The 17352-nt window shown below is 33.8% G+C and overlaps 1 protein-coding gene across 5 annotated transcripts in view; it reads right to left on the bottom strand.

Annotated features, from left to right (window-relative positions):
• Window positions 1-3372: 3372 nt before the first annotated feature.
• LOC123523995 (uncharacterized) overlaps window positions 3373-17352 on the bottom strand; it is a 28616-nt gene continuing 14636 nt past the window's right edge. For all 5 annotated transcript variants that reach the window (XM_045301846.2, XM_045301847.2, XM_053539346.1 and 2 more), the window contains 5 exons: window positions 11773-12440; window positions 11479-11577; window positions 7900-8125; window positions 6495-7343; window positions 3373-6312 (listed from right to left, as the gene is read on the bottom strand). In XM_045301846.2, coding sequence (XP_045157781.2) covers window positions 6587-7343; window positions 7900-8125; window positions 11479-11577; window positions 11773-12440 — 1750 coding nt within the window. In that variant the 3' untranslated portion in view covers window positions 3373-6312; window positions 6495-6586. The remainder of the gene's footprint in view (window positions 6313-6494; window positions 7344-7899; window positions 8126-11478; window positions 11578-11772; window positions 12441-17352) is intronic.

The following is a 17352-nucleotide window of genomic DNA, read 5'->3' as shown; positions in this document are numbered from 1 at the left end:
AGGATAAACGCTTTGCCTGACATTTCACTCAGCGTTGAACATGTTGAACAATCAGCAGAGTGAAAAAATAGACACTTTTTCCAATCAGGCAGAGTGTTGCATAAACGTTTCATTTTGATTAATTATCTATAGTGCGTTTTCAGGAAGTATGATTTGTAAACTTAAGTCACGTGGCATGGGTCGGTCCAGGTCACGAATTCGTTTTTAGTACGGCATTCGCCAAAAAAAAAAAAGTTGCCGATACAACTCTTTTAAAGATTTAACGTCATAATATGTACTGGGCTTTGGCTGTCGACTAAAACATGTTTAATAGTAAACGGTGTTTGACATGGTACACATTCAGGTTGATCCTCTTTGTTCAGAGGATAAGAATGAGTCAAACGGGTATAACCAAATCAATAACGAGAAAGAACAATTTCCTCCCAGATCTCTTCCCTTCTATGTGTCAATCATCTAAAGTAGGTTTTATACTAAAGTATGAAGTTTACTGAACGAAAACATTTTTCCATGACGATTGACATTTAGATAAAATGTATTTACCTACATTCGGTTTAGAATCAGTATATAGTGATTTCAAATTAGAGTGTGGTAATGAAAGGGATTTCTTTGCTGCATTATCAGCATTATCAGCATCCTCGTTTCCTTTAATACCAACATGACTAGGAATTTAACAAAATATGATAAACTTATTGACTGATATTGCATGAATCCTGAGAAGAATATTTTGAATGCAAGAATTTTCCATATATTTCGGTTACGAATTGACTGTAAAACAGTAAGTGATATTACTATATGACTATATTTTGATACACAATTTAGGGCTTAGGATCTTTTTACAGATTTTATTAATCAATAGCTTTAATCTCGGCTGTTAATATTGTTGCATTATTTGGCAAACGTGAAAGAATATGCCAAAAGCAGTTACACAAAATTAATTAAAATCTTCAACTGTTACAAAATGTAGAAAGTAGTAAACTCCGCTTTATATTAGAAATGTACCACAGAAATACACGTGGTGTGGCATTTTAGGACGAAAATAGCTGAAAATAGGCAAGAAAGGCAAGGTAATGTACAAAAACATATTTTTTTTATAAATGATGCAGACCTATATGTTACATGCAGTGAGTGTGCTGGTAAAATTTGTTTAAGTTTTTGCCATCAGAGAGTTATTGAATTTTTACCTGAAAATGTACAATTTCACCTTACGAGAAAATTCTCGTTATTACGACACGACTTTCTTGTGAAAACGATATTATTTATTGCAATAACGAACTATTTTCTCGTAGAAACGAGATATGAAGTAGCCATAACGAGGAAAAATGTCGTAGTTACGTGATACGGGTAATTTTCTTGTGAGTGATAATGACAGAAAACTCGCAATTATGTGATAGGGACCTCATTTTTCCGAAAGCTGTTGTTTGAACATTGCTGTCAAAATTCCATTTTCTGTTTTATAAACATCAGAGGTATTTAAAATTGCATTTTGTTTATGTTTGACGTTGGAGTTTCTCAGCCAGCCATAAAAGTGAAATGTACAAGAAAAATGTTTGTATTTTTTTTTGAAAACATAATTTTGCAATATTCGTGAGCTTTCCTTCAATAAGTACATTTGGTTATAAAATATTATAACTAATGATGTCTTCAGAATTCAAGTTCTTCCTTCTATTAACAATGGAGACCTTTAGAATGATGCATATTTTCATATGATGGTTTTTGAAGAAAAAAAGAAGAAAAATGCATAAACCCTTGCAGAATGTTTAAATCATGCAGTAAAAGTTTCCTCATCAACACCTTAAAAACAGAATTTCAAATGCAGAAATTAAATTGAATTAAATGTTATTTTCATAACTTAAGGTAGCATCACTTTTTTAATTTCCGGTGATTAACACATAACAAAGAAATATTCAGTTGTTTACAAAAATATAACGTTTAGAATCACACTAATATTTTTCTTCAACCGTCAGAAAGGAACCATTTTTTATGCCTGAATAATGAGTTTTGGTGCCCTCATTACCATCAGTTAACTAAAGCAACAGCAATTATTAAACAATTTCTAGCACAATTATTGTTATGTTACACACTACGAAGTACTACAATGTATCAAGATACTTGCAAAACCAATGTATATGAAAAATTGAAAGATAAATCTAATTTTGACAGATCATGAAAACGAATGACAAAATTTGACAGGTGGTAAATGACTCATGACCTAATTAAAAATTGCTGTTATTTTTACCTTCCAGATCGATTTTCTTATAAAGGCTCTTGTAACTCATAAGTTAAAACAAAAAAAGAACTGACTGTTAACTTACTGTCGTTTTCATATATATTGCGGATGTATCTAATGAGCACACATATTGGTAATAAAATTTCGATACGTATTGTGTATTACAGAAGTGCTAAAATATCTCGTACGTGACGTGTCCTTAATATTTCTAGGAAAAATTGATTTTTCATTGTTTTATTAAAAATGCTGAGTACTACTTGAAAAATATATACATACATTTTAAAATGTCTTCACCTGGACCCGTCAATGTATTTAATTAGTTTACCTATATAAAACTGCAAACTCATAACGGACAAAGCATTGGCTACTACTGATGCACATGTGATAAGGAAGTTTTGTAAAGGAACTTCAAAACATTCAGATCTAACAAAAAATGTGTAAGAATCAGCACTGAATATCATCAATGTTAAAAACCTTTTACTTGCAAAATATCTTTCATATGCAATTTAATTATAGCTCCGTCTGACTTGTTTTTAGTTCAGTACAAAGACACAAATTATTGAATTGTCTTTGCCTTAAAGAAGACAATAACATAGAAGTTCTATAATATCACGACAATCTTTTGTTGTTGGGTTCAACGTCGCACCGACACAATAATAGGCGACTTTCGAGCTTCAATGGTGGAGAAAGACCCCAGTTGCCCCCTCCGTGCGTGCATTTTTCCATCACGGGTGGGCACCTGCGTAGAACCCCCGACCTTCCGTAAGCAAGTTGGATGGCTTCCTCACATGAAGAACTCAATGCTCCTAGTGAGGCTCGAACCAACATCGGTGAGGGGCAAGTGATTAGAAGTAAGCGATCCTTAAGCTCAGCCACGGAGGCCGCTCACGACAATCTTGACATTTTCGTGAGGACCATATTTTAAGTTAAAGAAAAGCCTTAAGCTATCCATTATGTGAACTGTGGCATCATTGTTTGGTTCTCTCTCAATTTTAAAGGACTCCGTGGCCGGGTGATGACATTCTTTTCTTCTATAACATAACAATATTTTTTATAAAAAGTTGATGCACATGTTCAAAAATAGTGTAAGTAGACTCATGATAAGATTTCATTATTGCATGGTTTCAAGATCAACAAACAACAACTCTCGATACTAGAATCTAATACACACAATCATATCACACATATTAGCAATAAAATATGAAGTCTAGTTAGTGCTTTGCTTTCCACACAAAAGTATTAACAGGAAGAAAATAAATGTATATACATACATATTCTCCATTATCTCTATATAGTGATATGAAATCCTTTAATTTCAGGGGCATGAAATTTCATCAAAAACGGCTCTTTCGTGGGAATTTAAATTCGTAGAAATGTATTAGTTCATTGGAATTTTATTTTGAGGCTTGGAAATTTATTTTTCGTTGGAATTTTATTTCGTGGCTTGACGCAACCACGAATGTTAATGATCTCACAGTATTATTGAACAATGAGCAAATGTACATTGCCTCACTCCACAACGGAGTTTTTTATTACTAATAATAAAAATACATTAACTATTGTATTCCTGTGTTACAATTTCTAACATAAAATTAAGGTAATTTCAAAATCCCGTGGTGGATGGAGTATTGGACTGGACAAAATAGCTGACCCATTTGTGTGATCATGATGTGCGATATATATTTTAGTCTTGTGTATGATTGAATGTTACAAAGTACCAGACTTATTGGTTGCGACAATGTTTTCAAATTACACAAGACAGGCCAAACTGGAAGCTAGCCCGAAGAAAATTAATACACTAAAATACTATGAGAGGCGACGACTGATCTGTTAGAAATACGGGTTGGTCTTCTGCCAAGACAATGAACATTTTGCTCGAGTTACTTGAAAAAAAAATCTAGAGATTGGACAAGAAATAGTCGACCTTTAATGTCGCGTTTACATGTGTGTTGTGGCATGGGTCCTGTAAGTAACATATCGTCTCCTCAAGAAATATACTGGATGAATTGACACTCAGTCTATTACTGATAAAATCACAGGTCAGACAAGAAGCAGACATTATAACTATTTGATCACTGAATGTGGCCTTCAGATTCTGGCCTAGATATTCTGGGGAAGAGCAATCTTAAAAGTACTCAATAAGAGGTAGAGTTATAGGCAATACACGATGTAGATACAAAGAAACATTTGTTTCCTAAGTGTGACATTAATGAACAAGATTAAAGCTGCTTGAGGTAAACATTTGTTTTAGTCAAGCAAAAATCGGACAGGCGCAGTCATACATATAATGACGGAGCAATCATTTTCATAACAATTTCAGGGTCGGTTCCGAAAGCAGACTCCACAAATCTGCCATAATTCTTAAGAAAACGGAAACTAAATAGAACTACACATGTACACGTATTATAAAATAGAAATACGAAATGTAAATTCCCTCAAATCGAAACATAGAGAAAACGATAAACATAAAACAAAAGCAAATACATGTAAAATGTCAAAAACTTCTATACATTATTAACTGTACTGTCAATTTACAATTAAGTATTTTATCATATAATTTGTTTATAAACGCTTAAAGGTATATTAGATCAGAATTTCATATTTAAAAACATGAACAATTACGTAACATATAATTTACTTTAACATAAAATTAAACAGTTCATGTGTATTAAGAATACTATGCATTAGGTTTCAAACAGCCGTATATATATGTATTAGATAAACAAAGTATAAATGTGTACTACCACTAAAAAGTAAACTGGCTGTTTTTTAACAATCAACTTTTACTGCATGACATTTAATTATAAAGTATTTGGAGTAAATATATAAAGAAAAAATATTTCAGTGAAAGATGGCCACGGGGAATCTTAAAGTATTACCTCCTGTCCTGAATATTCATTTCAGTTGATATTTCTACAAGAACGGTTCCTGCTAGAATAATCAAACAAAACATTTTCAACATGTTTGATAACTTATGAAATAAAAGCAGACAATACATGCATGTTCAGAGAATCTTATTTGGCTTGTTTAGAAGCGAAGGAGCGGGAGTCAACTGACTAAAATAATTACGTAATACGAAACTGCATTAGAGACAATTCTTGTATTTTGAACTACATTTGTAGCTGTGAATGAGTACAATTGCTACACTTTCGTCGTGGAAGACATGAAGACGTACGAAAAATAAACTGAGTTTGATATGTATTTAAATATGGCTACAGTTGCAATCTTGTCTGATAAGTTTGTTAAGCAGTGAAATCTCATTCACTTAAGATACGTGAAACCCCCCACATTTGGCAAACCCTGATGTATCGATTGTATTGACACGCCACTATTTTCAATTTTATAGTGCTAAAATGAAAAGCATATTGTTAACGTGTAAACTAAAACGACACGATTTTGTTTTCGTTGTGTCCGTTATTTCATTCAAATACATATGTGATTACCATCGTCAAATGGTATTTTTCGAAATGACAGTGAAAAAATAAATACACACTTTCATTGTGGCGAGATGGACGTCAATCTTACCACGTTAAAATGGAAGAATGGTTGGACGTACCACAATCTCGGGCAAGATGTTCTTATCCACGACTCACGCGTATGGGATACTCACTTTTTGGGATTTGTGAAATTTTCTGTTTTTTTTTTAAGTGAATATATCGGATAACATATCAGGAGACACATGACTGTTTGTTTGACTGATAGAACTATATAGATAACGATCGAGGACCAAGTCCCAGACAAATTTTGATTGTTCAAACACTTTTTCTCCTCGTCGTAATTTTTGTGTCAAACTTCACGGTCACATTTATGTCGTTATTTATTTCTGGTAATTGTATATTTGCACTTTTTGCTTGCCATGTTGTGCTGGTGTCCGCATATTTACATTTTGAATTCTCTGGCTGACGCTTGATTATTTCATTTGACACAACGATCTTTTCGACATCTGTTTCTGTTCGTTTTGTAAACTTGTTTTTAATTTGATATGTATTTTGCGTTTCAGTATCGTCTCTGTAATCTTCATATTTTGCAGGCGAAAAGCTATTTTCTGGATTTTCTGTTGCACAATCGAGTGTACCATCTTCTTGCTGTAATGAGAAATAAATAGTAACAACCATACAATATGAAATTTTCATAGCAGTTCATATATCACATGAACTTTAACATGAGATTCTAATCTATGATAAATGACAACATCTTTAAGTTTATTCTATCAATCCAAGTGGAGAAGTTTCAACAGCAGTACAATCACAATTTTAAGTATAATTACCTCTTTAATAAATGCTTTGCCATCGAATCTAATAAACAGATATTTGCTTGGAATATATGTTTCTCCTTTCTCCGATTTCAATCGACATACGATCATTCCTCTAGCATTTTCTGCGTATAGTTTAAGACATTCCCATTCTTTGTGGTCGAGGTGTAACATGGTACTTTAGTATCCAGGATATAGGACACGTGCTTATATCTTCCTTTGATTTCTAGAACATGTTCGTAATCAAAGTACTGAATAGAAAGTATTACTGTTTCCGATGTATTTGTTTTTTCTATGATCAGAGTAAGGACATACTTCACAAAAATGTCATATTGTACATAATTGAGTTGCTGATCAATACCCAGCAGCCGTTTTATCATATCAATTATCAGGGATTCTTTATCAACTTTGTTCCACTGTATTAAGCTCTTCCTCGTGTTCTTTAAAACAATTCTTTCGTTTGGGTTTGGTTCGATGTTTGAAAGTTTTGGTCGTTTGCAAGAAACATATTCTGTATCAGAATCAGACATTTCATTTGTATTCAATGTACGCTTTTTGCTTTTATTGTGTGTATGTTCTCCGAAAGTGTTACATCCGGATGTTCCCGGAAATTCGGGAAAATTAGGCACATTGTGTGATATGTTATTCGTTGCAATTTGGAGGGCGACTTCATTTAACTCTCGCCTGCTGACTTGCAGTCCACTACTTTTATCACTCATTTTCAACGTTTCAGTTTTATTATGTAACGCAAACACATCCAAGCGTCTTTGTCCATACCCAGTCATTCTGTGACCTGTGGGGTAAGTTGTTGCTAATCTCAATTCTTCGCTTAATTCACTACATACGGGGTTACATGGTGGGTATCTGCATATAAAACAATATTCATTTTATAAGACAAACCGGTATCTAAAGATGAATGTACATATGATTCATGATCAAACATAATAAAATAGAAATATTACGCATATACGGAAATCGAGCCAGACATAAAGCGTTACATCAAATAGAAATAATGGAAACTCCATAGATCGCCCAAAACTAGCCAAAATGAAGAATGAGAATGTGGCAGACTCGGTTTGATTGACCCTGTTCATGGGCATTAGTGGATATGCATGATACAATCTACAGCCTCACAGTCATTGTCAATTTCACTGTCAAAACCTTCAATAAAAGCGACGTATAGTCCCGAATTGGAATAATGGATTAGCTCTAAATTTATACTAAACAAGTCATAATTTAGATGGGATCCGAGGTAATTAACGTAGACTGATGCATGAATCTTTTACTGAATAATTCTGCCCAACACGTTTAAAGAACTGTTGTCTGAAAAACATCTGAGCTACTAGATACGATTGATTTTCTTTGTAATGATACAAAAGACATGGAATGGATCTACTATTTCAAAATATGTTAAACATACCTCAGGAATTCCCGGAATTCTCCTGCTATGCTGTTATAGCTCATATCAGCCAAAGCACGAAAAATATAATCTGTGTTAATTTCCGTTCCCATGACTTCCTTCCAGTATTTGAAAAGCTCGAACATTAAAGTTGACACTCCTCCCGATCTACATTTGACATCTGTTTCGATTTGACTGATTTTATTGTCTATTGACATCCAATATGGAATCAAATGTTTTGCATAACCTAAAAGAAAGTGGCTTAGGTTTGAATCAAATATTTCCATAAATGTGTTTTTTGTCAATTCTTTTTTTTAACTAACTTCTAAAATACATGAAAACATTGTCATTTATTGCAATCATTCATTTTAATGTCACTAAATGATATTTTTAAATCCGATATTACAATCAGTCTGACTCCAGAAACTTTCGGCAACAAAAATGTTAAACGTTTAGTGCAATTCATTATAAAGCTAGTAAAAGTTAGCATAAATGCGACGCGTGTATTTTTATGAAATAAATAATTAAGACTTTGACGAGATAAGACCTTGATCATTTTTGAAATATAGTTTGTTTGCAATCAAATTTAGCAATTTTAGACACCGCTGTCTGTAATTTTCTTAACATAATTTCAATTATCTAACGATGGAAAGGTAACCTAATCAGACTTCCTGGATTGTGTACATGTACTGCATTGTAACTGACAACATCCCTACATGAAATAGAGATGGATAATGAATGAAATAAGATACATCGCTTCTCATCGGCATTGAACTCGTGACATTTGGACTCATAGTCATGCGATCTACCAACAGAGTGAACGGTGCGGTTAAAAGAATAAATAGATGTACATATTAACTGTGATTTTTAGAGAAATGGAGTTCTATCGTTCGTTAAAATTGAAAATAGCTTAAGTCGTCTATCCTCGCAAGTGCCTAATCTTCAAGCGAATCTTTAAGAGTTCAAAGCCATTTACAGGTTTTTGACATCCTCTGTTTAGCGTTTATTTGAATTAGAAATTTGAGGGGATGACAATTAGAAAATTGAGAAGGGCGTTTTGGGTGGAAGTTAATAACTATACAAATACAAATAGTATTTTATAAATTAATAGTCAGAGCTTAGTTTCAAAGCAATTAAATAACCTGGCATGAGTATAGCATAAAATCTCAACACACTATTTTTCTATTAAAACATTATCCATAAGTCAACAAATTGATCGAATCCCAGTTCAAAAGAAAATATTATTATAATCTGCCCTTAAAATATGGCTAGAGGGCGTGTACGGTAGCATGCATTTCCACTACCATCCATGAACAGGCTCACTCAAACCGAGCCTACAACATTTTCGTTTTTGTCGTGTTGAGCGACTTGTGAAGTTTCCACTTTTTCTATTTTGAAATATGTCCTAGCATTTCATCAATAAACTCACAAAAACCATTCTATCCATTACCATATCGTAACAGTCCTAAGTTTCTAAGAAGGTATTGACCTAATTTGGCTTTGATTGCAGCAAGAATATCGAAGAATCCTCAGATAATGTCTTACATCTGTAACAATTACTTCAATTAAATATACTATAGATTGTCTAGGCTTTTTACAAATTTGATGTTTTTCATACAGTAGGTCTAACTTGCTCATTTAGACTTAGCATTCTCAAAATATTTTTCTGTATCAGTGTTATTTAATTTTATATTTTTCAGATAAACTCAATAAGCATTAAAGGTATGAAGTTGTAACTTTACATAACGATAGAGCTCATTGAGAGGAAGTGCAGTGATAAAGAACCATAACTCTATGTGGTCCCGTTTTAGAATTATCTCCCGTTTTGTAAAAATCTTTTCCAGAGCCTAAATCCAATACTATAAAGGGATTGACTTGATACTTTACAAACTGATAGCGGTCAGTGAGAGAAAGTGCAGTGTCCAAGAACCATAACTCTAGCTGATCCCATTTTTGAATTATCACCCCTTATGTGAAAAAAGTTTGTTCGGAGCATACATTTGAAAACAATAAGAAGGAATGACTTGATACTACATAGAGATCACTGAATGAAAGTGGGATAATGTGTCTCAATACTTTACATACTGATAGAAAATCAGTGAGAGGGAATGCATTGTCAAAGAAAAATAACTCTAGCTTACCCTTTTTGAATGATCTCCCTTAATATATAAAAACTTTTGCTGTGTATTACTTAAAAAGTATATACATGTTTGATTCAATACTTCACATATTTATAGAGGTCAGTGTGAGGAAAAGCAGTAACTAAGAATCATAACTCTAGCTGGTTTCATTTTTTAAATTTTCTCCCTTTTTGTTTAAAAACACCTCCCCTTTACTATAAGAGATAATTTCTTCAAACTTCAAATTCTTATAGAACACACTGAGGGGGAGTGCAGTAACTAAGAACCATAACTAATTGATTGCCGAAATGGAAATTGTATAAATAGACACTTAAAGGCAATATCTATTTTAAAGGGTATTTGTCTAAGAATGAATGTGATATTAATAAGGATGAATGTGACTTATTAAGTTATATGATAGTGTAAATTGTATTTGGTTGTTGTTGTTTTTCAGAAGGCCACATTTAAAATTTAGATGTACCATTTATACATTGTACTGATTTATATCTTCAAGAGCTACCTTCTATAAATAAAGGTGTTATTATTATTATTATTATAACTTTATATGACCCTGTTTTTGAATTTCCCCCTTTTTCATACTTGCTTCGGGGAGCATCCATCGGTGTTACCGATTGCTTTGTTTTAACGGTGGTCAGTTAACCTGAAATGTTTTCGTTTATAGTGATGACATGATCTCAAAAGAAAAAAGAAAGCAATGGGATCTTCATGCTCAAGAATTCTCTCACAAATAAACACTAATTTGTTTATTGTTTGCCCAAACATCTACACTAGCTGAAAGTGTTTACTTTAGCACATACATTAGTCAGTTTTGCTTAGTATGTTTTTGTCTAAAATGGCAAAAATGAACCATTTGTCTTTTAGAATTGCAAACATTCACGGAAGATGACGCCCGAGAGAACCACACCACCTGCCCTGCAATTATGCAGACTACATTGTAACTTTCAACCTAATACCTGTTATGCCTGAAATGGTGTAAAATGCATAGCTTTGTCTTGTAGAAATTTGAACCCCAGTCTTATTAAGATTAGATCAAGGTAGGTTTCAACATTCCACACGCACACGCGGCAGTGTGTTGTGGAGGTAATTTTAATAAGATACTTGAAGCCCCATCCCTACATCTGCACTCAATTTATGCAGACTAGTAGGTAGTATGTATACATGTATTTCAATCTGATATACTGACTTTTTATGCCTGACATACATCCGAACTCCAACCCTTACTTTACTTGAACTATCCTTGCTAGTACTGTGTACTTCCAGCTTGGCTGATGTTTTTTGTTTGAATGGTAATGGCTTAAATTTAACTATTTGTCTAACAAAACTTTATATATTTTTTGGAGGATCCCTTCAAACCCTATTTCAGCATATACCTTTAAATGTTTCTAGATCTAGACATAATAAAAATAATCTTTGCAATTGCGATACCGTATTAATATTAATAATCAACACATATACTCACCAAATAAACAATTAAAGAACAGTTTCCATTCATGTGGTGGTATCCTCTGAACAAGAAATCTAATTGTTTTATCCCAGTCTAAAGATTTCTGTATATGTTCTGAAAATCGAACCAAACATTTATTAACTCTTTGAATTAAGAGGATCTATAATGACATTATAAGAAAGAAAGCCGGAAATTATGGCATACGTATTTACATTACACATATGCTACAGAACCTATAATCACTTCGCAGAAATATGATACATTTCTATATAAGAATTGAAGTTTAGAAGTGTAATAAATGAAAATTACCGATGTCTAGCGAGCCGTTTTTGTTGCCTTCTTCATGCAGTTTGTCTAATTCATGATTTTTTATGATCTGTTTGCTTTGATCATTCGGCTTCAGTATATCGTCAGCTGCTTTCAATGGTTTCACAGCAACAATTGTCTCAGGTGAGTGTGAATAACACTCTTCTACAAATTGTATAGTTAATACATTTTTTGATACAGTTTTTTCCGACGATACTTCAAACGAGTGGTAAATCTTATAGTTGACTGGAACATTAAGTGCAATTTTTATAGGATTACAACTGGGGCCGTGCATTCTCGGCAAGAGTTCGTACGATGCTTTTGACATACTTGGTACCATGTGTAAGTCATTTACTGGAGCTGTTTCTTTCTCTTCTTTGGAGTATAATAAATGACTGTTATATACTGAGATACATGAATCAGCTGGATCGTATTGCTTATAGACATTTTCTTGGTCTTTACTTTTCATTTTATTAAAACTTTGTCTTGGAAAAAAATCAGTAACAGTCTTCTCTTTCTCAGGCGTTTTGTGAGATAAAAGATTTATATCTTCGTAAAAATAGTCTGTTGTGTACTCGTTGCTATAGACAGGAGTAAGATATGCACATTCCTGTTCCCGTGAAAAAGGTAGGTTCATGTTTCTACATTTATAGAGAGCTCTGCTGCACAATCTGAAATGGACGAAAAACATTAAATATTTGAAACAGTTCAAATGGTAAACGTGATACAGCCTAAAATATCCAGTTATAATAACAACTGCGTTTTCAACGACAATGAGCTGAGTATCCGAACGTTTTCTGAATATTTTTATACTTGTTGCTATAAATGAAAAATTTCGAGACGGTAAGGATATATACCGATAAACATACATGTAATTAAGGCATACATGTACAGCTGTTATAATGTAATTTTAAAATGAATAATATTTTCAAAAGCGATATCAAAAAGGTATCGTTTGTCTGTACGCCATTGTTGGATGAGTCATGTTTTAAACGTTTATCTTTATCTTATAATATCAAAGTGTTAAGCCGACAACAAATGTGTTTGAATATGTTGTCAGTTATCACACCAAACATTTGATTTTGTAATCCGTTTACCATCATAAGTTTATTTTAAATTTCATGTTTTCACACGTTTACAACAATGTGAATTGATATTAATTGATTTTCATTTGTAAATAATCAGCACCTCGGACACAATTCAACATTGGAAAAAATTTACACGACGTGCTAAATATGAAATAGGACCGATTATACTTTTCGTTGTGCTAAATTTTACATATAATCGTTTTCAGTTACTTTGTGAATAAGTTGTCTTCAGTTGTAGCAGTACATCTTCAAACCACAGACATATTTGGTAAAAACAGCACATTTACCAACAAAAAGTCTATCCAAAAGTTTTTACTGTACTGTCCCGTACAACTGGATACTTGAAACATTTTCAAATAGTCTCCCCTGTTAAAAATTAAATACGATTTTGTAAAGAAACAAACGTAAACAATAACTGAAAACTACGTTAAACATAGTTAGATCTTAACATTTACAGTTCAGATGCATTAAATTTGATGAAACAATCTAGGACTGATGAATACCATTCAGTATTCCCAAGGCAACAGCGTTTGAATGATTACGATTGTTTATTGCTCATTCACACTTAACCATATAGAGTTAACTAACGCCCAACGTATAGAAAAATTGCGACAGAAAGTTATCCGGTGACAAAAGGTATCCACCGCTGCTGCTTAGTGCTCTCGCGATTGGTGTATGGGGCGCATAAAACGCACAATGACCGCAAGATCAACGCACATATACAGGACGAATAATGTCCAATTAACGGACACCACCATACTAGTAACGGACTTGTACGGCGTAAAACGCAAGCGCAACGCATGAGAAACTGAGAAAACGTTCTTCGAACGTTAAACTTTGACGAATGTATTGTCAGTCATCGCCCGTTGAACATACGTTACATCCGTTGCATGTCCACCGGACAAAAACGGATACGAACCAGACACGTACATAATAAGGAACGCACGAGTAAAGAACAAAAGCATACCAGTGCATTGCTACCGTACATCTAACTGACAACTTTGTCTGGTGGTGTACGTTCCAAATTTTGAACATGCTCAAAACTTTCCACCGGATGAAACGAACACCGCCGGACAATAAGCGCAGGCGCCGCATGAGAAACGGAAAAAACCGCATGCGAACGGACACGAACGGACTGTAAATTTTGTTATACGTTGAACGTTTGTTAACTCTATACCGTGTAGTGTGTCTGACCAATTACATACATAACGGCCTGCATTATGAGGCGACGTAAAGAATGTTCGCTATTCTAACAGTCGCCTTTAGCTGTAATACTTTAACTGTATGTAATAGTAGCCTTACGAGGAGCAGTTTTCTCAGTATTTACAGACACAGGTGTCAAATTGCAAACATAGAGTATGAGTAGTCTTATTCAATGGCAGGAGCCAATATTTCCCGCATGTCAGTAATTGATAGTGGAAACTAGGTTCCGCCCCCCCCCTTCCCGCCCCCCCCCCCCCTCCCCGCCCCCAGCCCAGATACTTTGCTTCTAAAATACGCAAGTCTGGGGTAAAACTGTCTTTATTTTATATGTGTTTAAAAAAATTGCCTCAAAACATCTTAATAACAAGACGGTCATAATGGTCGTAAATCGGTTAGACAGTGTGCAAGTTTGGAAGTGGACCATAATATACTTTGGGTTTCGACACTTCCAGAAGCAGTATAAGTTGATTACATAAATAAGTGTGAAAGGTTACAACCTCTATGCTTTCAAGGCTTTTAAAATTGGGTAGAAAACATACACATTTACAATTTGAGCAGGCTGTTATAAGGTCTCTTTGTAATAGTAATCTGCATCCAGCCGTTCATGAGTAGAAGTTATTCGAGGGCATTTCTACATTAAGCTCTAGTAGCCCTTCAAATGGGACCAGGTGCACCATTTGAACAAGTATAATGGAAGAAGACCTTATAATGATGCTACCGACCAAGTATATTGACAATCCATCAAGTGGTTCATGAGAATTAGTCGTTTATAGGTACTTCTATTTTTCACTCTGATTGTCGCTAAAAGGGACCAGAGTCCCACTTAAAAAGAAACGTTACTATGATGCTAAAGAAAGAGTTTAATATTATTAAAGATCCATAAAACGATTCGTGAGAAAAAATATTGAAAAGGTATTACGTGTCCAGCCACAGCGGCCTCTCAAAGGGCTGTGATCCCTATTTCATTTTAAACAAATTTGGAGAGGATCTTAAAATGATGTTACAGATGTTTGATAAAGATCCGTCAAACGTTCGAAGAAGTCGTTTGTATATTTAGCTGTAATGTCCACCAAAAGTGTGCAGTGCCCACATCTGAATTGGAGGACCTAATGATACTACAGACAAGGATCAAACTAGCTGTTCATGAGAATAAGCTTTAACGCTATTTTTACTTTAAGCATTAAAGGGAGCAACACTTCAATTTTAATACATTTGGGAAATGACATTACAATGGTGTTAAAGACTAAGTTGAAACTCGTCTATAACACAACCTGTCAAATAAGCAGAGACAAAAGTTAGATAACAATTGTTATCTATGTGTCTAATATAACTTTAAAAGGAGCAACAGTGGACCTCTCCTAGGTTTCTTTTTTAAAAGAACTTGTGTATGTAAGACAGGACCTTATAACGATGCTACAGATCAAGTGTGATCAGGATCAATCAATCAAGTGGTTAATGAGAAGAATTTGTTAAAAGGTATTAATATTTTGAGCTCTATCGGTCTGCAAAATGAATACTACGTAAATTTCCGTAAATGAATTTTTGGTGTCCGAACCTAAATAACGATGTAACTATTGCATATATATAACTCTTGATTAATATAATTTTGCATGTGCAGGTAGCTGCGCGGACAAAGTATTTAGGTTTTAGAACCATATCTAACACCTTGTCAGCAAAAACAATTATTAAAATAGCAAAGTGTTTAGGGGACCGGGCGCGGTATACAGATTGATTCTCAGAAAAGACCGTACAGACGAATTCCTTTTGTGCCAGTAAAATATAATCAAATTTGAAAATAAAGCAATTTCTAACTTTGAAATTGAACAATGGGTAAAAGAATTAAAAACATGATTTAGCTTAAACTCTAGTCGTGTGGGAATAATTAATAGAAACACGTTTTGATTCAAAATCAAAGTTTTCTCAAACAACCAAAGGTTCTGAATAAAAAAATGAATGTGGAATTATAAATTTAGATGATTTTGTTGGACCTGGAACCCATTAGGTGTGTTATGTGGACAATAAGTATTTTGATCCTTTCGGATTATCTCCCCCAAAAGAAGTAATCAAATATATACTCCTACTCCATTGGTCATCAGGAGTACAGAATAACAACATACAAGACAAAGCAGGTGTATTGTGCGGTTATTATTGTTTATGCTTCATAAAAATGTTACATAATGACGTACTAAACATACTATTATTTTCTATTTCAAATTCTAAATCTCATCTTTTTTATTATTTTTTTTTTTAATAAAGTATAATTTATTGAAAGTAAATTCATGAATTATATATACTTTAAAGCCACAGTCAATAATCTGCCAAAAGTCTGCCTTTGTGGCAGAAAATTGGCAGGTTTAACAAACAGTTGCCTTTGTAGCAGATAATTGGTCATTTTCAGTAATTTGGTATTTTTAGATTCAGCTAATATCTATTTTTATCGTTTCCCAATAATGCTGTTTTTATACCTCGGCATAATTAGATTAAAAGTAAATACATGAAACAGTTTTCATGTAAATTTAAGATTAAGGGGTCAAAAAAAAAAACACCATATACGGTATTAACGGCGGCATAAAGTTGGCAAGCAAAAAAAACAATAGCGCAACCAACCAAAGTTATTCGTTAATTTTTAAAAGACCTTGTCCGTGCTTGTTTTTCTTTTCTCAAAGAAAAAAATCGCGAACTGTCTATGTTGAAAAAATCGAAAATACCAAATAAGTGGAACAAAAACTCACATGTCTTTACTACAGTAACTATTCAAGTACAGATGAGGACCATTTTACTCGAAATACCATATATGGATGAACATGTATAGGTTTTGGTCAGATCGTGTACCTGGAGTAGCCCTAGAGGGTCGTATTTAGTGACCGGTCAGAGTTCACATTTAAAAGAATACTGAACTTATCGACCATGATTAAGTCTGAATAGTTCACAGACCGGTTTGAACACTTTGGCAAGGAGATATAGCCATACTGTACTATGATGTGTATTCGTAGGACCTAGCTACCGTTTGAGACCAAGATCGGATAACTAGGGCTGCTCTAGCGGTGAGGGAAGTTCATAGAATGTTTTCGGATAGTATTCGAACTTAGAATATATTATCATTTTGACTATATCTAGATGGTTTTCGAGCTTGTTAAAGCCCAAGCAAATACGCCCATACTCTGCATTGTCATATATATATGATATATGCTTGAACAAGCTCGAAAATACAGTTAGTCGGTTAGTGGACTTGTTGTGAAATGTGCACGCTCATTTGTACTGCTAGGTGCTTTGCCGTAATTGGTCTAGAATA

Source organism: Mercenaria mercenaria, chromosome 3, assembly GCF_021730395.1.
Source record: "Mercenaria mercenaria strain notata chromosome 3, MADL_Memer_1, whole genome shotgun sequence".
Lineage (NCBI taxonomy): Eukaryota > Metazoa > Mollusca > Bivalvia > Venerida > Veneridae > Mercenaria > Mercenaria mercenaria.
The sequence above is the reverse complement of the archived record's forward strand: the minus strand, read 5'-3'. Positions and strand labels throughout refer to the sequence as shown.